Raw genomic sequence first — 22,624 nt, forward strand, 5'->3', positions numbered from 1 at the left:
AAGGGCAGCCTGGTGGTCTACATACCAGTTCTAGTCAGCTATGATTATAGTGAGACCCTTAAAAAAATCATCAGGGCCTCTCTGGATGTGGCTGCTTGCTCAGCATTTCGAGGAAACCTGCTTCTGCTGATGTAAACAATTTTGCTTTGCAAAAGTGTTTTGGATCGTATGGAAGATCTTGAATTTCCAGACCCATGGTGGTGGTGGTGGTGGTGGTGGTGGTGGTGGAGGCCTTTACTTGGGAGGCAGAGGCAGGCAGATCTCTGAGTTCAAGGCCAGCCTGGTCTACAGATGGAGCTCCAGGACAGGCAGGGCTTCGAGGTTTCCTATACTCAGGGTACCACCCAGTGTCTCAGTTCATTTCCTGTTGCCTACAAGATGTAGCCCTCTCAGCTGCAGCACCACCTCTGCAGCCAAGCTGCCTGCCACGACTGTAAATGACCGCACCCCTGAAACTGTGAGTGCCCTCAATTAAATGTTCTCTTTATAAGAGCTGCCATGGTCAAGGTGTCTCTTCACAGTAATAAAAACCTAAACTAAGAAGTTCTGTGTGTTTTTTTTGTTTTTGTTTTTTAAATATGGAACGCTTCATGAATTTGCGTGTCATCCTTGCGCAGGGGCCATGCTAATCTTCTCTGTATCGTTCCAATTTTAGTATATGTGCTGCCCAAGCGAGCACGTTCTGTGTGTTTTTGTTTTGAGACAAGGTCTCATTGTTTAGACCAGGCTGGCTTCAAAATCAGAGATCTCAGTGTGCCACTACACCCAGTGCTGTGTATGTGTGAACATTCACACACACACACACACACACACACACACACTCGAGCATGCTCGTGAAAAGGTAGTAAACACTGCCCATCAGTGTGGTGTCCTTTCTGTCACTTATCATTTCTTACTGGCAAATGTCCTTAAGTAGATAGACCACCCGTTTACTTATCTGTTTACATACCTACATACCAGTGACACCAATTTACTGATTTCCAGTCTTTTAACCTTTTTGTGTGATTCCTTCTTTGAGATAGGGTCCTTCTGCCCCTTCTCTGCAGAGCTGGGATTATGTGCTGAGGATAAAGCCCAGGGCTTTCATGGATGCTGGGGAGGTACTCTATCCTTGGAGCCACACACCCAACCCTATTTTGTTTTTTCACATGGACAACGTGGCTTTACTAGAGAAAGCCAGGCCTACGTAGGAATTAGGAGTAAGCATTTGGCCTTTCTTCTTGCTAAAGGTGGGCATGTTATCATTGCTTTAGCTTGAGTTACACTGCACCCAATTGGCCTGGAGTCTTTTTGCCACAGGTCACTTTGGAAGTAGGACATCCTCTTCTTCCAGCTCGTGCCTGAGAATCATGGACTTACTTTTAGAATGTGGTCAGCTACTTCCAGCATGGTCAGGACCTGGCAGAAGAACAACCTGATATTCTGGGACAATGTCCTCCAGTGAGACCATATGAGCTTTGATCTGGGTGAAGGTCCCCTGGCCAGGCACCTTGAAGGCATGTAGCTCGTGGCATGGATAAACAGCTGCATGTTGGTGGCTGACAGTGACACAGCTGCCACTACTGGGCAGAGCTCCCTCCTTTAAATTTAACCACCACCGTTTAACCCCAGCACAGAGAGGCAGGGACTGTGGCTTAAAGGCTAGGCTGGGCTACAAAACGAGCTTCTGTTTCAAAAGGGCCAACTTTGGAACCAAACGAAACAGAAAGGCTCTCATTCTGGGGCAAGGGATGTAACTCGGTGGTAGAGCTCTTGCCTAGCATACTGGACACCCTATAAATCATCAAAGTGTAGCAGAAGGGACTAGGCATTGTAGATCACACCTTTAATCTAGTGTGGGGAAGCAGAGGCAGCCAGATCGTTGTGACTTACAGGTTTCCTTCCTTCCTTCTTTTCTCTTCTTTGCGTTCGTTCTTTTCTTTTCTTTTTCTTTTCTTTTTTTTTTTTTTTTGAGACAGGGTTTCTCTGTGTAGCCCTGACTGTCCTGGAACTCGCTCTGTAGACCACGCTGGTCTGGAACTCAGATGAGCTTCAGCTAAAATTTCCTCTGCCAGGCCCTATCAGCACCTTAGCCTTCCTTTGTAGATCCCACGCTATCTCCATTTCAGCACCAAGATGGGTCCTTTTGTGATGGGCAGTTTTTAACTGTCACCTTAATACAAACTAGAATCACCAGAGAAGACTGAGGAATTATCTGTATCAGGTTGGCCTGTGGACATGTTTGTGGAAGACAGTCTCAGTTATAAATTGATGTGGGAAGGCCTAGCCCACTGTGGGAGGCACCATTCCCTATTAGGGGCTTCTGAAGAGCGAAAGCTAGCAAGCAGGCTGCATGATTTTCCTCTCCCTCCTCTTGATTGATGACATGGTTTAGCTGCCTCGAGCTCCTGCCACTGTGACATTTTTGCTATGAAGGGCTCTAACCTAGAGTTGTAACCCAAATTATCCCTTTCTCCCCTAAGGGTTTTTTTTTAATTGGGAGGGGGAGGAGCAGAGTTTTTATCACAACAACAAAAAAGAAACAAGGCTTTGTGTGGCTCAGTCATCTAATGTTGGCGAGTCTAATGTAACATTAGATAATGTCTGACGTATTACAATGTAACACCCATACTGTATTTCTACCTGACTGTAGCGAGAGATCTAACTAGGCACCTGTGGCACTGGCCACGCCCGTTTGGGCGTGGTCACAGGACCGTACAGGAGAGGAGGACTTAGGTTGGCTCTGGGAGGGGCTGCTTTTCTTTCTGGCAGCTGGCTCTGTGAAGAAGAGCCTGGGAGGATCCTTGGAGCTGGACCTGGGGCAGCCATCCAAGTCTCATGTGAAGTGTTATTACTCTGAATAAACCTTTTAACCTGTACTGGGTCTAGCGAATCTTGATTCCCATGCATGACACCTGACTGTATTGGTGTTTTCCTCTTTTCCCCTCTTCATTTTCTGGTGCTGTATATCAAACCCAGGACCTTATGTTAGTGAAGCCTCTGGCTTTTGGAGAATTGTCTCACTATATAGCCCAAAACTTGCTATCCTCCAGAGGCGCCTGACTCCCCAGTCCTGGAATGACAAATGTGCACTCCACACCCAGACCTTCCTTATTCTTTCTGTTTGCTTTCTCATTCTTAAATCTTTAATCTGATTTTAAAAATGAAACAAACCTGCTCCTCTCTGATCTTTTCTTCTGTGTAGGCTCTGGACCAATTATTAGGAAAGGCCCTGGTACAAGCTCATCTACTATGCTGAGACTGTGGGGTCAGCACCCGGGGACACTTCCTCTAAGACAATGCACAGCTGCTCTGCTGTCTCAAAACCAAATGGCTGGGCAGTGGTACCTCATGCCTTTAATCCAGGAGGCAGAGGCAGGAGGATCTTGTGAATTGGAGGCCAGCCTGATCTACAGATGAGTTTCCAGGACAGCCTGATCTACACAGAGAAACCCTGTCTCAAAAAACCAAAACAGCCAGGCGCTGGTGGCACATACCTTTAGTCCCAGCACTCGGGAGGCAGAGGCAGGCGGATCTCTGTGAGTTCGAGGCCAGCCTGGTCTACAGAGTGAGTTCCAGGACAGCCTCCAAAACAATACAGAGAAACCCTGTCTCAAAAAACAAAACAAACAAACAAACAAAAAACCAAACCAAAATATACATAGAAAACTGTCAGCCACTGAAGGCTTCTTCGGCGTCACAGAATAGGGAGACAAAGTGTTGGTTGTTCAGTCTCCCTCTGGAACACTGATGATAATGACAGATTTTCCCCACACCCAATGAAGTTAGGTTGGGGATTCAGCAACATTCAAACCAAAGCACACTCAAAGTCACTAGCAGGGAAAAGAAACGGCCCAGCCCTGCAGGCCTGTCACCCTCCTGGTTTGTACACAAACTCGTGCTGCACAGCTGGTTCCTGTGTGCAACCAGCCACGGGGCCACTGCCTGTGTTCAGAGCCTCTGAACACCTCGGGTAGACAGAGCACCAGTCGGAGGTTACTGATCTCCTGAGGCAGAAGCATCAGGAGAGCAAACTCCTTGGCTAGATGGCGGGTCACCAGCATCCTCTTCCTTCATGTGAGTGGCCAGATGCTTTTTGGAAGCCCCTAAGCAACATCTCAAAGGAGAAAGCAGTCCAGAAACTTCTGAACTGGGCTGCTGGCTCTATGACCTTGGGCAAGCTATCTGACGTGTGTGTAAGTCCCAGGCCCCTTATCTCTGGAAAGGGCAGGGAAGAGTATCTATCCAGTTGTCCTCAGAACTGGGAAGAGCCTGTACCTGCCAACTCCTGGCCCCCAGTAACTAGCAACACACACAGTTCCACCAGCTGGGGCCCCTGACCGGGGAGGTTCAGCACCCTCCTCACTCAGGCTTCTCCAGATAGCACGATGGGAGCTTAGGGCAAACAGCAGTTCTGCAAGCGTGACTGACAGGCCCTCATACCAGCTCACACTCAGCTAGACCCCAGGATGCTGCTTTGGGGGTTATGCTTGAGAAGCACTGTGGTCTAGGCAGGTCGGGGCTGACCCTCAGCCTATACAATCCCTCAGGTCCAGTCTGGCCTCCCCTCTTTTCTACCATTGCTTGGGATTGAACTCACATGCACACTAGACAAACACTGTGCCACTGAGCTACACCCTCAGCCAGGCCCCTCCTCTCTGACCTCTTCTGACTGCAGCCATGCAGGCCCCTCCTCTCTGACTGCAGCCATGCAGGAATGACCCCGCACAGTGCACACTCGTAACTATGCCCCATCTCACTCGATCCTCAACCTGCAGCTCTGTCCTCTCCACTTTTTGAGTGAAGAGATCCAAGGTCAAGAGAAGGAAAATCCCTTCCCAAAGCCAGCTGGATTTGGGACACCGGAATCCAGAACAAAGATGCTTTTCTTGACCCAACTCTGGCCAGGCAAGCAGGCTCTCTGGGCCTCTTTCTCCAGCTTGGCCTAGAAAGGTTGTATTCACACGTGCTATGCATACAGAGACTGCAGTCAACACTCACAGATCCTAACAGCCCTTGGATTCATCACCAGGGTGAACCCAGGTCCCCTTAAAGCACTGTCTGCCTGAACATGCTCAAAGCCGCCAAGGACCTGCTTGCTGCAAACAACACTAAAGACAGGCAGGGTCTCCTTCTCCTGTGTCTTAATTTCCATAAGGACAACCTGGAAGCCCAGGTGGGTTTCACACAGACCAGCTCCACTTCCTACATTTGCTTAACCCCCACTTCTTTCTTTTTTTAAAAAAGATTTATTTATATATACAGTATTCTGTCTGCATGTATGCCTGCAGGCCAGAAGAGGGCATCAGATCTCATTACAGATGGTTGTGAGCCACCATGTGGTTGCTGGGAATTGAACTCAGGACCTCTGGAAGACCAGCTAGTGTTCTTAACCACTGAGCCATCTCTCCAGCCCTTAACCCCCATTTCTGCAGAGGTCAGCAATCTCACTTCTCACTGACCCCTCCCCCCGGTGATGTTACTGGATGAAACCAGCCACTTCAAACTACTTCATGCCACTTCAGCTAGGACTGGCTTTGGTTATCTTCCGCTGCTCTTAACCACTGAGTTATCTACAGCCCTGGTAAAAACAAAGCCGTCTCTCCACTGTGTTGCTTTAATTAGAAGAAACTCTGCCCAGGTTACTTGTCCAATAGTTCATCACTTAGAGTCGTTACCCAGGTCACATGACTTCATGGAGGGGGAGGAGTCTGTGCCCGTGTGTCTGTCAGCCCATATAACCCAAGGGCTCTTTGGAGATGGGGATGCTTGCCCAATGCTTCAGTCCTGGATGAGTGGCCACCCCTGTGCAGCCTCAACAGCCCATATATCCCTGAAGAGCCTGAGGCCCTGAGGTGACAGAAGATTACCCTATGACATGCATACTGGAGCCTGCTCTCTCCTTGTGACCTTGAAGGGGCCCTGGGCAGACAAGTTAAGGTTTCCTGGAGACCAGCCTCTCAGGATGGTTCTGGAATCATCAGACTGTATCAGAAATCGGGGCCTGAGGGAGCACGGGCTGAGACAGCAGAAGGCTGCTGGGAATACAGAGATGAAGAAATGGAGGCGTAGGAGACAAGGTGGCACCCTTGTTGGGACCCTGGACCCTACGAAATAAATCATGGCCGCTGTGTTGCCATTCCTGTTTTAGGACAGAATGCTGTGGTCAGGGAAGGGAATGCAGGATGGCTCTGCCTTGATCCTCTTCCAAGACAGGTCAGGCCACCATGGGATGGATCCCATAAAGCTGGTCAGACTGGATCATCACCAAACCAAGCCCACGAGGCCTGAGCAGGTTTCTGGAAGACAGGTGTGCTTCCACGTGGGTAAGTGTCAGGACAGCCAGCTTGGTGCTACAGCATGGCCAGACTTGAGGAAGGCTGGAGAGGCTATGCCGAGTGATCCTGAAATCCTTCCCTGTGTCTGCTAAAACCATGGCTCCCATGCCTTTTTGTTTTATATCGTTTTATTCTTGCCGGAGACTCCAGCGGATTCCACGGATGTTAGGGAACTTGGGCTTGAATGGCTGGTGGACTTTGGTGAGAGGTCCTCTCCTGACAAATGCTAGAAGAACTGAAAGTGGGGATGGGGGGCTCCAGGCAGCCTCGCAGAGCTCGTGGATACGATGGAAGACCACTTTAATGGTTACAGCTCTACTGCTAATACAATTAGTGTTTCGGCTCAGCAGGGCAGAGCTCTTCACGGGCACCATGTTCAAGGTTCTAGAAAGCACAGCGATGTTTGTCTTCAGAAAGCACTCCTTGGTGTGAGCATCATACACTATTCCCTAGAAACTGAGGTAAGTGGCCGGTATTCCTGAGTTCCTTCTTGCATTTGTTGGAACTCCAAATGTCTTTCTTGAGAAATATCAACATTGCATGTTCTCATGCCCAAGTCACAAATTCATTTCATACACACATAACCTTAGTTCAAACCCCAACCACTTTGAAGAGTGAAAGAGTCATTTATGGGGGCTGGAGAGATGGTTCAGGGGTTAAGAGCACTGGCTGCTCTTCCAGAGGTCCTGAGTCCCACTCCCAGCAATCAACATGGTGTCTCACAATCATCTATAATGAGATCTGGTGCCTTCTTCTGGCCTGCAGGCACACATGCAGACAAAACACTATACATAACAAATAAATTTTTAAAATAAAGAATCATTTACTCAGTGTGTGTATGTGTTTTCACATGTGCAGATGCATGTGTCACGTGTGTATGGAGGCCAGAGGACAATCTCTAGGATAATTCTTCAGGACCTGGCCACCTAGATTGTTTAAACAGGGCCCAGAACTGACTAAGTAGGCAAGGCTGGTTGGTTGGTGAGCAACAGGGACCCTCCTGTCACTGCCCTCCCAATGATCACAAGTATAAGCCACACACCCAGCTTTCCCATGTGGGTTCTGAAGTGAAAACTGAGGAACACATACTTGTGCAGCAAGCACTTTCCTGGCCTTGCTTCCTCTCCAGCTCTGGCAGGGTCTTTTACAAATCCACACTAGGATCTGTGCAGACAGCTCAGTGGTTAAGACCCTATGTCCTGAGTTCAATTCCCAGCAAACACATGGTGGCTCACAACCATCTATAATGAGATCTGGTGCCCTCTTCTGTCATGCAGACAAAACACTGTACACATAATAAACAAATCTTTAAACAGACCATATTCTTACGCATGCCAGCGCCTTGAAGCAGCGAATCTGAGGGAGATGTGGGGTCTCTGAGGGAGATGTGGGGTCGTGTGCTAGCATGGCAGTAGAGTAAGGTTAACCTCAGAAGGCACGAGTGACATTCTTAGGGACACAGGAAATACCATGTCAGGACCACTTCCTGTTTACAAACCTCGCTCTCAGGCCTGAAACAGAAGTGGGCTCAGGTTGCTGGAATCTGCCAGGGGGCTGACAACGACCGGTGGGCACTTCATTGATCTTCCTTCAGTGACTGTTGCTCAGGTGGCACTTTTGTTCCCAACCCATGTAGGGACCAGCACACCTGAGAAACCCATTCAGCAGCCTGTGGTGACTGTGCACTCTGCAGTGCATGGCCCAGGCTGTGGCATTAGGTCCATTAGGGGAAAGCAGGTACCCAGAGGTCAGGTCTACTGTACGGCATGTGATGGTGCCGGCCCAGCCTGTGGATGGGCTGTGGCTACATCTTAAGGCCAAGTTCTCCCAGCAATGGCTTCATCTTGTCTGGTCTCATGGGGCCCCTGTAACTGTAAGACCTCAGACATGGTCAAGGTGACCATTGCCCCGCCCTCAGGGAGGACACACGACTCTTCTAATCTCAGCAGCATCTTGTCTGCCCCCCCCCCGTCAACATGACTGCGACAGGCAGCAGAGCGTGGCGGTTAATGGGGCTCTCACTCAGATGGCTCAGATGGCATGGGTCCTCTGGTGAGGTTTTCTGGAGTAGAGCAGGGAACTGGTGGAGAGGGAAGGTGAAGCAGACACGGGGAGAACCAGGAGTCATGGCGTCCATGTCCCACGGGGCCCCTGCATACGGGGCCAGTGCAGGGGAAGCAGCAGAGATGTGAGGAATGACACCTGAGTCACAGGGGCTGTGGGAGCCTTTATTCCCATGTCCTTCGTGTGACATAGAAAGTACAGACTCCTTGTGTCCCCAAAGCCCCTGAAAACTGGGCATCTGAGTCAGTATTCTATGATGTGGGCACTCCAGAGGTCACAGTGGTTTCAGGCCAGTTCCCAGGAGCATCTGCCGAGGCCCATGCCCTCTGCTTTCCTAGAAGCCCTGAGAAGGATCCCCATCCCGCCGCCTCTGGAGAGAGCACAGCACACAGGTATCCAGATTCCTACAGCCTGGAAAAGGGGACCTCAGGTCAACCCTGAGGAACTCAAGATCAGCTCCCCAGGCCTGGACCCAAATGCCCCTCTCCATGCTTAAAACACACTCACAGCCGATCCAGAAACCCCTTCTGTGCGGACCCCAGAGGGCTTGGTCATCAAGACTACCCCACAGAGAGGCATTAGATGTGACACAAGAACCACACATACCTGGCCCTTCCAAGCACAGAGTCTACACTCTGGGCGCCGCTGGCTCCGGTAGCCTGCTGGGATTCTTCAGTTCCATCTTAGCCACGGTCAGCCGGTGTACCTCATCTGGGCCATCAGCGAAGCGCAGGGCTCGGGCCCAGGCAAAGAACTGAGCCAGCGGGTAGTCGCCGCCCAGGCCCGCTGCTCCGAAGGCCTGGCAGACACATGGCGGGAAGGAGAGGGAAGCCTGGGTTTCTAAAAGTGACACCCTGCTCAGAACAGCTGGAGACAGCTATCTTGCCAGGGGGTGGGTGCCCTGTGACACCTGTGAGTTCAGACTTCTCATGGGGACACACTGTCACCCTTTGGATGCCTGAGTCACCAAGGCTGTTAACATTACAAGGTTGCTTCTGCTACTGAGAAAGTTCTGTGTGGGACCAGGTGTCGGGACATGGGAGGAGGCACCCTGCAGAGTCGGGGCACTGGGTCTGAGCAGCAACAGGGCTCCCCTGAGCCTGAGGTCAGCTACTTGCAAACTAATGCTCTAGGTGAGGAACTTACTGCCTTGGCCTGAGAAGGAGGGAGGCCCCTGCACAAGTCTGGCTTGAAGAGGAAAGTGGCAGGCACAGCGGGAGGGAAGTCCAGGGGCTCACCTGGATGGCCCGGTCAATCACTTGATAGGCCATGGATGGGGCCACCATTTTGATCATGGCAATCTCTAGAGCTGCAGCCTGCAGGAGAAGGCAGAGTTAGAAGAACAGAGGACAACACAAAGCCAAACTGACTGTCTGGTGCACACAGGGCTGGGCTCTACAAGTGGGTGTGGCTAGGGTGGCAGGGACTGGCTGGTGCTGCATTCTGGGACACAGCCAGATCCGGGGGCCTGAGCGACTGTCTGTGGACAGCACCTACCAGGCAAGCACAAGGCACTGGGTTTGGCTCCAAGCGCCATAAAAAACAGCCAAGTTCAGGTGCAGGCAACAGTGGACCAAAGTCGAGAGGATGACCTTGGGGTTGGCCACTGACTGAGGCATCCTCACGCCTCCAGCAACAGAAGCATCAAAGACCCAGGAGCTGTGCACCTGACCCAATGCCCTGCCACTGCAGCTCGTGGCTGGGTGTAGAGCCCCTGCAGAGGAGGCCAGATAACACAGTAGTCAGCATGCACCATGCCCAGCCACTACAGGCCATGGGTAATGTTGCTCGGGGAACAAGCCCTTCTGTTAGCTAATGCTGTATGTGAACTAGGCCCGTGATGTCCCTTCTCCCCAATCCTCTCCTCCCTCATCTACTTCCCTCCCCAACATGCTCTGGGAGTACAGGGTCAACCAGGGTTCACCAGACCTCCCTTTCTCAAACCAGGAAGGTCACCATTTGGTCAACCAGAAGTTCCCCTCTCCCTGGGCCTTTTCTGGATTGGAACAGATGACCAGAGTTCAAGAGGACAGTGGCAGTCATCAGTGTCCAAGAACCAAACAAGGAGAGAAGGGCCGACTCTCGTGTCGCCCCTGGGTAACATCTGTCACCTGTGAGGCCTCCCACCTTGCTTCCCGCCACATCCATGAGGTGGGCCGCTTTCAGCACCAGCAGCCGAGCCTGCTCGATGTCCACACGTGACCGGGCAATGTCTGCCAGGATGGTGCCGTGCTCCACGAGGGGCTTCCCGAAGGCTGTGCGGGACATCACCTATAGACATCAGGGAGACGAGGATGAGGAGCTGGGCCTGGAGAGCAGATGTGGTAGCTGCCTGCCTGCTGGCTGGCAGCAGCATCTGAGTATAGGCAACAATGCTCATTAGAGCCACACCTACAAAGGCTGACGGGACTGACTTCAGCTACAGTGACCCAGAGAGCTTGCATTGTTTCAGGTCCAGAACCAGGAATCTCTGGCTATCTTGGTGCCTCAATAGCTATACATTGCCCTCTGCTGTGTGAATTAACAGCCTTGTGACTAACGGAAATCCTTTTGGAATGTGAGGATCTCTACCTCCACCAACCCAAAAGGTAAGAATGTCATCAGATACCAGAGACCTCCAGCAGAGAGACGTCCCTACTTGTGTTGTGACTCGCTTGCCCGATACTCCATCAACTATCTGCAAGTGCTTTAGGGCTTTCTGTTCCTATACAAATTTTATGAAGCTGGAAACGGTAGCCTACACCCTTAATCCCAAAGGCAGAGGCAGGTGGATCTCTGTGAGTTCTAGGTAGGGGTTGGTGGAATGGGGTGGGGGCTACATAGTGAGGCCCTGTCTCAAAACAAGACAAAATGAAACTTTATAAAACTTAGCACATTGCAACGTGGAATCTGAGGTAATCTAAATCTCATTCCTGGGCAATGGTCACTCACCCGTGGCTCTGGAATGACCTTTTGAGGTAAGAGCCACTTTTTACACGCACCACACTGAGGCTCCAGTTACTGGTGGTCAGATTACTTCTGAGAACACTTTACTGAAGCTCTAGGGTGAGGCTGGGCAAGAGGGAAGGTCCTGAGCCAGCCTCTGACCAAGGCTGCATCCAGGAAGACAGGAGGGACTGTGGGAGCCTCGCCGAGGGGCAGGCCGCCACCTACTGGTGACGATCAACCTCACACCCTGGAGCGCCATCTTGGATGAAAAAGGCATGTTTATCTATCATAGGGAAAGTAACTTTCACACAAATAATGCCTCTTGTGGCTCGGCTCACTTTTCATAAAAAAGAGAGAAAAATTCCTAGTATTCCACCATCTAATTTCTATAGTCACAGCAGGTGGCTGTGGTCAGGGCTCAGTGTGTCTGCAGAGTCAGCTAATTTGGGAGGGTGAGGTTGTAGAGCTGTTGGAGTCTAGGAGCTTGAGACCAGTCTGGGTAGCACAGCAAACCCATCTCAAGAACATGGTTGGCATTTTCCCTCCACACTTTGTGCATGTACATAAATATATACATATATACAGTTTAAAGTTTTACTATATATTTTGTGGCTGTGGCCAGAGAACAGCATGGAGGAGTTGGATGTTTTATTCTACTATGTGGGTCTCAAGGATCAAAGTCAGGTCATCAACATTCTTGACAGCAAATACCTGCTGTGCCAACGCACTTCCTCCTCCTGTTAAAAAAAACACAGTCATAGTCCATAATGCGTTTTGTAGTCTCTGTCCCTTTGTTAATCTGAGACAGGGTCTCTCCACGTAGTCTCACTGTCTTGGAACTTCCTATGTAGACTATACTGGCCTTGAACTCACAGAGATCCTCCTGCCTCTCTCTACAGAGTGCTGGGACTCAAGGCATGCACCATGATGCTTGTCTCTTGCAGTCTTCTTTTAAAACATGTAGGGGCACCGTGAGTGTATCTCTACACTAACAAACTACTTTCCAAGCGGGCACCCAACAAGGTCATCCTTGCCTACATGGAGACTTCCAGGCCAGCATGGGCCATATGAGACAGGATTTGGCAAACAGTCTGGTGACTTTCGTGCTGTCTTTGTGGCTGAAGACCACACCGGAGCTTTCTCCTGACGGATCCTCACCCAGCCCCTTATCATAAACTTGTTTTTCACAGTCAATCTACAGAACCAACTTTATGGAAGGTGGCGTCACAGGGCTTTACAAACAGTTTCAGTGTAGTCACTCCTAATCTGTATCTTTGTTCCTCAAAGAGATTTCTATATTCTTTTTTTTTTTGGTTTTTATGAGACAGGGTTTCTCTGTATTGTTTTGGAGGCTATCGGTCCAGCCCGGCCTCGAACTCACAGAGACCCGCCTGCGAGATTTCTATATTCTACGCTGTGCACCTAGGGTTGAGTTAATCATCACTTGAGTAAGTTTTCACCAAATGATGCTGTGCTTCAAGATACCTAAAACAAACCATTTTGGGGTCAGACTCCTGAAGTTTGAACCAACACCAGCTACTTAGCTGTGCTGACCCGAACTGCTTTCTTGCCTCCCACAGATCCTCATTCTGCTGCCCTGATGGTCACAGAGTCCTGCACCATGTAGGCCTCCAGCCGCTAAGGAGCCCATGGCAAATGACTTTTGTTTGAGATAGTGTCTTGTTCTGGGATCTAGGCTAGTCTGGAAATTGCGGCAATCCTTCTGCCTCAGCTTTCTGACTGCTGGAATTGCTGGAATAAGATCCCATGCTGGCTTCAGATTATATTTCTGGGCACACTGGACAAGGAGGGTGATATGCATAAGGCCAGGTGCTGTGACCCCAGGGGCACAAGCAGGCAACCCCACAATCTCCCTGGGGTCTGAGTTAAACCATGAGCTGGGAGCACGGATGGCTCTTGGCTACCCATAATCCTATAGGTATTGGAACTCATCCTCTGCTGCCATAAAGCTTCTGGCCACTTTGACAGAGAAGTGGCCACTCCACTCTAGAAGTCAGATGTGGCCAAGTAGAGCAGATGCAAGGTGGCGATCACAGATTCTAGACATGACTATTATCCTGTGAAGTCTGTTTTCAGAAGGGTATCGGTGTTTGAAATTCCCCAGTCAGCAATAGTGGCTGTGAGTCACTGTGGGCACTAGGGGACTCACGCGTGTCTTCATGAGCGACAGGGCTCTCTCTGAAAACCCGATCAGCCTCATGCAGTGATGGATCCGGCCAGGCCCCAGCCTGCCCTGCGCGATCTCAAAGCCTCTACCGGGGCCCAGGACTATGTTCTCCTTCGGCACACGAACATCCTTGAACCGTACTTCACCATGGCCCCCTGAAAGGTGAAAATGCATTTTCCTTGGATGTGTTCATTCCTCTGTTCAGTTAGGGCTGGCGCTGGTACTGTTCCCAGACCCTTCTAACTGTGTCACAGCTGAGGGGACAGGGGGCCCAGAAACAAGGGAAGAGAATTGCTATCTTCAGCAGAAATAAGTTATTCTGCCATTCCTTATGGTTTTTCAAGACAGAGTTGTTTTTTTTTCATAGCCCTGGCTGTGCTAGAACTTACTCTAGGTGGTGCATACTTTTAATCCCAGCACTGGGGAGGCAGAGGCAGACGGATCTCTGTGAGTTCGAGGCCAGCCTGGTCTACAGAGTATGTTCCAGGATAGCCTCCAAAGTTACAGAGAAACCCCCAAAACAACAATGAAAAAAGAACACAGGTGAAGGACTCAGCTGGGCTGTGACCTTCACAAGACCCTACAGCCAGGCCTGCTGCCCCAGCGCTTCTGCTGCCTGCCTCACCTCGGGGACTCCCGTTTCTCCTCTGAGATTAGAAGAGGAAAAGGCAAGCATCAACACCCACTGGCAGTCTGCTGGGCGGTTCAAGCTCCTAAGAAATAAATGGTTGGGCCGAGCCTTACCAGTGCCATCAGATCCTTGGCATATGGAAAATTCTACAGAACAGGGGTTCCCCAAAACTGCTGCCCATGGACTAGAGCCACACTCAGTGTGACGGGCCCTGGGAGATCTAACCTGGAGCATCTTCCAGCCCATACACTGACAAAGGCCGGATGACATTGATTCCTGGAGTGTCCATGGGAACCAAGACAATGGATTGCTGCTTGTGCCTCGGGGCCTGTGGGTCTGTTTTTCCCATAAACACACAGAGTTTGCAGCGTGGATCCAGGATGCCTGCCAGGAGAGAAGAGAGACACGTTCTATTGGTGAATGCCACAGCCACTAAGCCTCAAACCACAGGAAGCCCTGGCCAGTCAAAGGCAAAGCTAGGACCCTAATAGGTTCACACATTCGGAGAAGCACCTGCAGGCTCCAGGCCAGACAGAACTTACCTTGTTGAGGTGGAACCCTGCACCATAGGAGCAATGTTTTAACTGAATGTATGTTTTGTCTGCATGTGGGTGTACCATGTGAGTGCAGTGCCCAAAGAGGCCAGAAGAGGGAGCAGATGCCCTGGAACTAGAGTCACAGATAATTGTGAGATACCGTGTGGGTGCTGGGATCAAGTCCTGGTTCTCTTGCAAGAGCAGCCAGTGCCTGAGCTACTGAGCCCTCTCTCCAGCCCCATGGGGGAAAAATTAAAAAACCATCATGTTAGACTTGAAGAAAACCAAAAGAAGACTCAAAATGGCTTCCATAAGCGCCTCCTCTAGCTTGCTGAGATCCGGCTGAGGAAGTAGGTTCCGTGATGAAACATCTACCATCGATGGTACAAAACAGACAGCTCACAAGTTCTTCCACAGTGAAGCAGACAAGATAGAACTGGCTGCAAAAGACTTTGAGGATAGTGCACCCTCTAGTGGACGCTGGTGGATGTTAGGCCCAGGACCGCAGCACTCCTGGAAACACCCAGAAGACAACTCAACTCCAGGTTCTCAAGCTTCCATTCCAGTGTCTGCTAGGGGAAGGTGTCTAAGGCTCCAAGGCAGATCCGCGCTTCCAGCGGGCAGTTGTTGTGCTTTATGGGGAGACTATCTGCCTGTCTCTTTGAGAAAACCAGCTGTGTGCTCTCTGTGTCACAAACACGCCAACAACACCCAACTAACACAATGCATAAATGGAGCGAGCGCTTCAGAATCCAGATGGAGGGAGGGCCTGGGAACCAGGCTCAGGATGGAACACTTGACCAGAGCACAAAATAAAACAAAGCCTACTGTGACAGGAAACACTTCATGCATTCTCAACCCCCCTTCCTCTCTATCCCCTCCCCTCCCCTTCTTTTTGTCATAGGTAGTTCTGGATATTAGATTTTACCCACAGGGCCAAAAAGTACCTAAGAATATGGTTGAGAGGACAGAGAACAGGAGCTTCCACAACAGGAGTTGTGGGATGCAGTGAAAGCCAAATGTCTCTGAGCAAGTGTTAAAAGAGTTCATTCCATAGCAAGCATAAAATCAAAAACATTCATTTGTTTTACATGTACGTTTAGCCTGCATGTATGACTGTGCATCACATGCAGGCCTAGCCCAGAAGAAGTCAGAGGAGGGCATCAGATCCCTGGAATTGGAGTTATAAGACAGTTGTGGCTGGATGTTGGTGGCACAAGCCTTTAATCCCAGCACTCGGGAGGCAGAGGCAGGTGGATCTCTGTGAGTTTGAGACCAACCTGGTCTACAAGAGCTACAAAGCCACATAGAAACCCTGTCTCAAAAAACAAAAAAAAGAAAGAAGAAAAAAAAAGACACTTGTGAGCACCACGTGGGAGCTGGGAACTGAGCCCAGGTTCTCTGCAATGACAGGTACTCTTAACTCCCGAGCCATCTCTGTAGCCCACTCCACAAGACTCATGATGAAGTTGGTGTAGGGGCCCAAGCTATTAACTCCAGCACTTGGGAGGCAGAGGCAAGTGGATCTCTGTGAATTCAAGGCCAGCCAGTCTACATAAGGAGTTCCAGGGCAGCCAGAACTACATAGAAAATCATTGTCTTGGCTGGACGTTGGTGGCGTACACCTTTAATCCCAGCACTTGGGAGGCAGAGGCAGGAGGATCTCTGTGAGTTTGAAGCCAGTCTGGTCTACAGAGTGAGTGCCAGGATAGGCTCCAAAGTTACACAGAGAAACCCTGTCTTGAAAAACCAAAAAAAAAAAAAAAAAAAAAAAAAAGAAAGAAAGAAAAGAAAATCATTGTGTCTCAAACAAATAAGCAAATGAATTATACAGGAACCTGTTGAAATTTTCTGAACAATGCATCTGTTGTGGTTTATTTTTGTTTTTTAAGACAGGATCTCATGGATCCCAGGCTGGCCTTTAACTCATACATGACCAAGGATAACATCTCCACATTTGTATTAACCTCTGCCTCTTACTTCCCAAACCCAGGGATTAAAGTTTGCACAAACCCACATCTAGCAGCCATATGGATTTTTGAAAAAATACATAAATTTGAGCCTGGTGTGGTGGCACACACCTGTAATCCCAACACTTGGAGGTGGAGGAGTGAGGATGGGGAGTCAATGGCCAGACTCAGCTACATAGCAAGTCTGAGGTCAGCACAGGCTACATGATACCATATTTCTCTCTGTGTGTCTCTTTCTCTGTCTGTCTGTCTCTCCCTATCTCTCTTACACATACACACATACAGAGAGAAGGAGAAGGGAGAGAGAGAGAGAGAGAGAGAGAGAGAGAGAGAGAGAGAGAGAGAGAGAGAGAGAGAGAGAGGTAAATGTATCATTGACAGAAAAAAGAAAGATTCTTTTTTTTTTTTTTTTTTTTTTTGGTTTTTCGAGACAGGGTTTCTCTGTATTGTTTTGGAGGCTGTGTCCTGGAACTCGCTCTGTAGACCAGGCTAGTCTCGAACTCACAGAGATCCACCTGTCTCTGCCTCCCAAGTGCTGGGATTAAAGGTGTGCGCCACCAACATCCAGCAAAGAAAGATTCTTATACTACAAACTACTGCTTCCTTCTCACAGCCGGCCCTGCTGTCCCCACAGGTGCTACAAAGGATAGCTTTGGAGATGTGTCTTGAAGTCAAGTAAATTCTGAAGCCGTGTTTGCTGCCCACCAGTCGCTACAGCCAAAGGTAAGTGACTGGTCACCCAGAGTCCTAGTTTCCTCCTGAGAGATGGGATGGGGCCATCAACCCTGCCTTATGGAAGGCACAATACATGTGACCTCAGAGCAAGGGGAAGCCACCAGGAAGACTCCTGACTGAGAGAGGCTGGCGATGGGGTAAAGAGCTGCCTGCAGGAGTACAGCCACAGGTGTGCGCATTTGGTGATGCCTCGAGGACCCCACAACACAGCATACCCTGTGCAGCTCCAACTGGACTTCCAAGGCCTGCTCATCCACACAGACCTCAGAGGCCTGCTCATCCACACAGACTGAAAAAGTGACAAGTATATTTCAGGCCAAGTACCTGAGATCCACCACTTGTGACCATTTAGGACATAGGAGCCACCTTCCTCTCTGATGGAAGCCTCAATGTTGGAGGCATCTGAGGAGGCCACCTGCAAAGGAGCACACTCTGGTTACAGTCCCTGTTGACCTACATTCTGCAGGAGCAGAGACCAGCTGGGCCCCACCGCAGGGGAGCGTGAGGACAGTACCTGGGGCTCAGTCATGGCGAAGCAGGAGCGGATCCTGCCCTCCAGCAGTGGCACCAGCCAGCGGGCCTTCTGCTCCTCAGTGCCATACCGCACCAGGAGCTCCATGTTCCCCGTATCCGGCGCAGAACAATTAAATATCTGAGGAGGAGAAACAATCAGTGCCCCATACCTTCAATGTCCTGGAGGAGGCTGGGCTGACCCCTTCCACATGTCTGACCCACTCGCAAATCACGAAAGTTCCTCCTCCCCCCAGAGAGGGCTCAGACACACGTGAAGTCAAATCTCAGACGCCCTGGACCCGCCCCCCCATCACTTCTTTGAAGTAGAGGACCCTGGAGTCAGTGACTGGGAGCCCCCATAGCCCACACCCCTGGGTGTGTCCCCTGCTGAGTCGGTTGCTTGTGCAGGCTGAAGTCAGCTGCCCGATGCTTGCCCTCCTTTCCCATGTGATGCTCAGGTTGCATGGTGCCCCTAGATGTGACTTTGCACACAGGTGACCGTACCTCAGAAGCATACAGGGACATGCCCATGACTTCACACAGATGAGCGTATTCCATGTTAGTCAGCCCTGCTCCATACTTTTTCTCAGGGTCGGTCTCCAAGGGTAGAAAAAGGTTCCAAAGCCCTTCAGCCTTGGCCTTTTCCTGTCAGGGGAAAAAGGAGAGAGCCACTATCACTGAATCTCATCTTTAAAAAATGTATATTAACCAGTCTGGTCTATAAGAGCTAGTTCCAGGACAGCTGGAACTACACAGAGAAACTCTGTCTCAAAAAACAACCAAACAAAAATGTATATTAAAAAGAAAATTTTATATAGGAGTGGTGGCACCCATCTTTAACCCCAGCAGTTGGGAGGCAGAGGCATGTGGATCTGAGCTTGAGATGATCTCAAACTGGTCTACACATTGAATTTCAGGCCAGTCAGGGATGCATAGAGAGACCCCATCTCAACAAAACATTGCAAAGCAAAAGCAAAATAATGGAAACGTGTGTGTGTGTGTGTGTGTGTGTGTGTGTGTGTGTGTGTATGAGTGCAGGGCCCATGGAGGCTAGAATTGTGGTGGAACCACAGGAGCCGGAGTTAGAGGTGGTTGTGAGCCACCTGCTGTGGGTGCTGGGAACTGAACTTGGGTCCTCGGCAGTGACAGTATATTCTCTTAACGTCTGAGCCATCTCTCCAGCCATGACCACATCTTATCTTCACCAATGGAACGCAAAGGGGAGAAGAGGGAGCGGTCAGAGATACAGCATACACCCACAGCAATGACAAGTCAGAGCCAGTCAGACACAAACACGAGAGAGCCCTCAGTGTGTTCACCCCAGGTCTCCATATATCCCAGGTCCCTATGCCTCATCAGGCTTAACGTTAACACTATTTTTTTTTTTTTAAAGACAGGATTTCTCGGGCCGGGAGAGATGGCTCAGAGGTTAAGAGCATTGACTGCTCTTCCAGAGGACCTGAGTTCAATTCCCAGCAACCACATGGTGACTCAACCATCTATAGTGGGATCTGGTGCTCTCTTCTGGCCTGTAGGTTACATGTTGTATACATAATAAATAAATAAATAAATCTTAAAAAAAAAAAAGAAGACAGGGTTTCTCTGTGTAGTCTTGGAGGCTGTCCTGGAACTAGCTCTGTAGACCAGGCTGGCCTCAAACTCACAGAGATCCATCTGCCTCTGCCTCCCAAGTGCTTGTGTTAAAGGCGTGCGCCACCAATGCCCGGCAGTCTGAATATTTCATCCTCCTGCCTCCACTGCTGGGATCACACTATGCCTGGCTTACCATTCTCCCTACCATTCTTACCATTCTTACCACGACAGGGTAACACCTGATTAGTCAGCAGCCGTCTCTTTCTAGTGATGGAAGCCACGGCCTTGCCACTCAGCCCTTGCCTCTTCCCTCACTGGTAAGGGTCAGCCATGTTGACAAGCTTGCTTACCTTCAGGTCTTCTATCCGAGGGGAAGGGCTCCACCTGTCGGCTGAGGCCTGGTGTCTCTGCAGTTCTGGCTCCAGGGGGTACACATTCTGTTCCATAAACTGCAGCAGCTGGTCATACAACTTTCTGACCCGAGGAGAGAGGCCCTCTGGAGAGATGATCAGGCCTCCCTTTGTCTCCTGAGAAGGGGAAGCAGCTGCTACAGTGCTGTAGCTCCTCACATCTGCTGGGGTCCGCTGGGGCCGTGACCCAGCCCATGCATGGTAGGATCTCACTAGTGGTTTGGTGGCTGGCATCTCCTTGAAAATCCGGAACCCTTCCTTGGTGGCAAAGTCCCACGCCAGCTCAGCCATGAACTCAGTGAGCTTCCCGCTTTGTTTGGCTGTTGCTGAGCTTGCTTGTCCTATGCGGGATGGAAGGAGAACTGGTTACCCCTAACTAGCCCTCCTGGTGACGCCACTGGCACTGGCTGAGCACCTGTTCCATCCATGCCAGGGCCTGGGCCCTGCACTCCCAGGCAGCACTGTCTGAATCTGAACTTGGTGGACAAGAAAACTGAGTCTGGAGAGGAGGGTAAGTCAGTGCCCTGAGAACCAGAAATCAGAGGTCAGATGTCCCCACTGCTTGCCATTCCTTTTCCTAAAGACACTTATTTAAGCTTTGGTGGAGCACACCTTTAATCCCAGCACTTAGGAGTTAGAGGCAGGTGGATCTCTGAGTTCGAGGCCAGGCTAGAACACAGCAACAGCCAGGACAACCAGGGCTACACCAAAAAACTCTGTCTCAAAAACAAAAAAATAAACAAGAAACAAAACAAGAAAACAAACAAAAATAAAAAGATAAAAAGAACAAGAAGCTCAAATCACTTGTACAACACCTGGGACTAGTAAGAGACCATTCATGATCATAGAATACCCTTCTGAGAAAATGCCATGGCCAGTCTAGGCATTATTTTCTCTGGATGACAGTGCCAGCATCACAGAGTGCACTGGCATTTTCCTCTCTCTGCTTTTTTTTTTTTTTTTTGAGACAGGGCCTCTTGGAGCCCCTAACATCTGGCTACACACACACACACACACACACACACACACACACACACACACACACACACACACACATTTTATAATAGCTGAGAAAATTAAACTTTACACTATTCTGACCAAACCTGTTTCCTCAAAGCCTCTGTGACCATCGGGCTGGCCACCCCTTACCTGTGAGTGACCGCCTGTAGACTCCCTGTAGAATTGCAGCCACACGGAAGAATGAGAAAGCCATGTAGAAGTTCCAGTTATCAATGGGCGAGATGCCCATGTGAAGACAGTACATCCTGAAGTACTCCTCCACCGTTGGGATGCCCAGCTGGGTCACATCCTGGTCCCTGAACCCTGAGATAAGACACAGAGCTGTCCCTAAGTGGTCAGTACTTATACTCCCCTACCACTAGCAAGCCTGAATTCTCAAAACCACTACGCTCATGAACTGCTTTCACAGATATGTGGCAGCTTGTGAGTCCAGTGGCTTCTTGCTCTAGCTGATGGCCTGAGGCAAGCATGAAGTTCCTGTTTTACAAATTGTTCTCTCAGGGTTTCAGACCAAATTAACAGTCAACAAAGGAATTCGGCTTCTGATGACCCCTGAACCACAGCTCTCAGGATGGATGCCAGCCTTAACCAGACATTTGATTACAAACGGTCCTAAGTAGAAAACTAAGTAGAAAAATGAGATCATAAAATTATATGGTTATTGGTTATTGAAACAAAATATTGTTTCAATAATAGAATGAGTACAATGACACATGCCTGTAATCCCAGCACCAGGGAAGTAGAGGTCAGGAGTTTGAAGCCAGCCTCAGCTACAGAGGTCAAGGCCAGCCAGCCATAAGAACCTGTCTCAGAGCACATAACGCAGAGATGAAGGACAAAGATAGACACACACAGAATGGACGGCACAAGTTGGGCCTGGGCATATCAGCAGGAGCTTGTCCCGACACCAAGTAACATGCACCCTGGTGACACAGCTTGATGTATCAGCTAATATGCACAAAAGTGGCCCAAGACCCAATCCCCAGTGCAAAGGAAAGCATGGAAAGGAAAGAAAGGAGAGGATACGTTATAGATGAAGGGAAACACATCCCATTGCTACCCCACATTCCAGTGGCACCATTATGCAAACCACTGGGACCTCACTTTCAAGCCCAGCCCAGCCACCACCACTTCAGCCAGTGCGTGCCACGTGATGGGCTCCTACCTCTCAGCATGGGAAAGCTGGACGGCAGGTAGTGAGCCAGGCAGCTGTAGGCCACATCGGCAAAGGGGTCCCCTAAGGTAGAAAGTTCCCAGTCCAGGACAGCGAGCACCTCCGCCTTTTCAGGATGGAATATCAGGTTGTCCAGCCTGAGAAGCCACAGAAGGAATGGAGAGAGCTGAAAAGGTTCCATTTGTCCCTGCAGACCCACCCTCCGCCAGCTGTGCCCCTAGGACTCCCAGGTCCTCTCACTACCGGCTGGCTTAGTGAGCAGGGGGCATTTACTTAGCTGTCCTCCTCTACCAAGGGTCAGAGCTCTGGCCAGGAGCCCTCTCTGAAGTTACCCTTCTGGATTCATCCCTCCCCGAGATGGCACTAAAGCAGGCCTGCTAATTCTTTGACACACTTGCCACCAATTCTTCACTCCATGAAACACCTGGCTTCCAATAAATGTCAAGTGAGGGATTTCCAGGGTGGTGGAGGTCAGCCAAGGGAGCAGAGCTTTCTCTCACCTTTGGAGACCTGAGCTACCAGTTAAGTCCCATTGCCCAAGGGCC

The 22,624-nt window shown here is 50.1% G+C and overlaps 1 protein-coding gene and 1 non-coding gene across 3 annotated transcripts in view; both read right to left on the reverse strand.

Moving 5' to 3' along the window:
• Positions 1-572: 572 nt before the first annotated feature.
• Positions 573-679, reverse strand: LOC121134080. Its single transcript, XR_005871109.1, has one exon. It is a non-coding gene; the product is annotated as a U6 spliceosomal RNA (small nuclear RNA).
• A 7,845-nt stretch (positions 680-8,524) lies between these two features.
• The window catches only part of Acad10 (acyl-CoA dehydrogenase family member 10), a 36,217-nt gene continuing 22,117 nt past the window's right edge, over positions 8,525-22,624 (reverse strand). The window contains exons 11-22 of one of the 2 annotated variants that reach the window (XM_040731700.1): positions 22,071-22,216; positions 21,035-21,208; positions 19,826-20,226; positions 18,387-18,527; positions 17,884-18,021; positions 17,694-17,784; positions 14,354-14,512; positions 13,480-13,652; positions 10,509-10,652; positions 9,620-9,697; positions 8,988-9,180; positions 8,525-8,818 (exon numbers count right to left, since the gene is read on the reverse strand). In XM_040731700.1, the coding sequence (XP_040587634.1) occupies positions 9,010-9,180; positions 9,620-9,697; positions 10,509-10,652; positions 13,480-13,652; positions 14,354-14,512; positions 17,694-17,784; positions 17,884-18,021; positions 18,387-18,527; positions 19,826-20,226; positions 21,035-21,208; positions 22,071-22,216 (1,816 nt within the window). In that variant the 3' untranslated portion in view covers positions 8,525-8,818; positions 8,988-9,009. The remainder of the gene's footprint in view (positions 8,819-8,987; positions 9,181-9,619; positions 9,698-10,508; positions 10,653-13,479; positions 13,653-14,353; positions 14,513-17,693; positions 17,785-17,883; positions 18,022-18,386; positions 18,528-19,825; positions 20,227-21,034; positions 21,209-22,070; positions 22,217-22,624) is intronic. The other variant, XM_040731699.1, reaches the window with a different exon arrangement.

Source organism: Mesocricetus auratus, unplaced genomic scaffold (genome assembly GCF_017639785.1).
Source record: "Mesocricetus auratus isolate SY011 unplaced genomic scaffold, BCM_Maur_2.0 Super-Scaffold_100025, whole genome shotgun sequence".
NCBI lineage: Eukaryota > Metazoa > Chordata > Mammalia > Rodentia > Cricetidae > Mesocricetus > Mesocricetus auratus.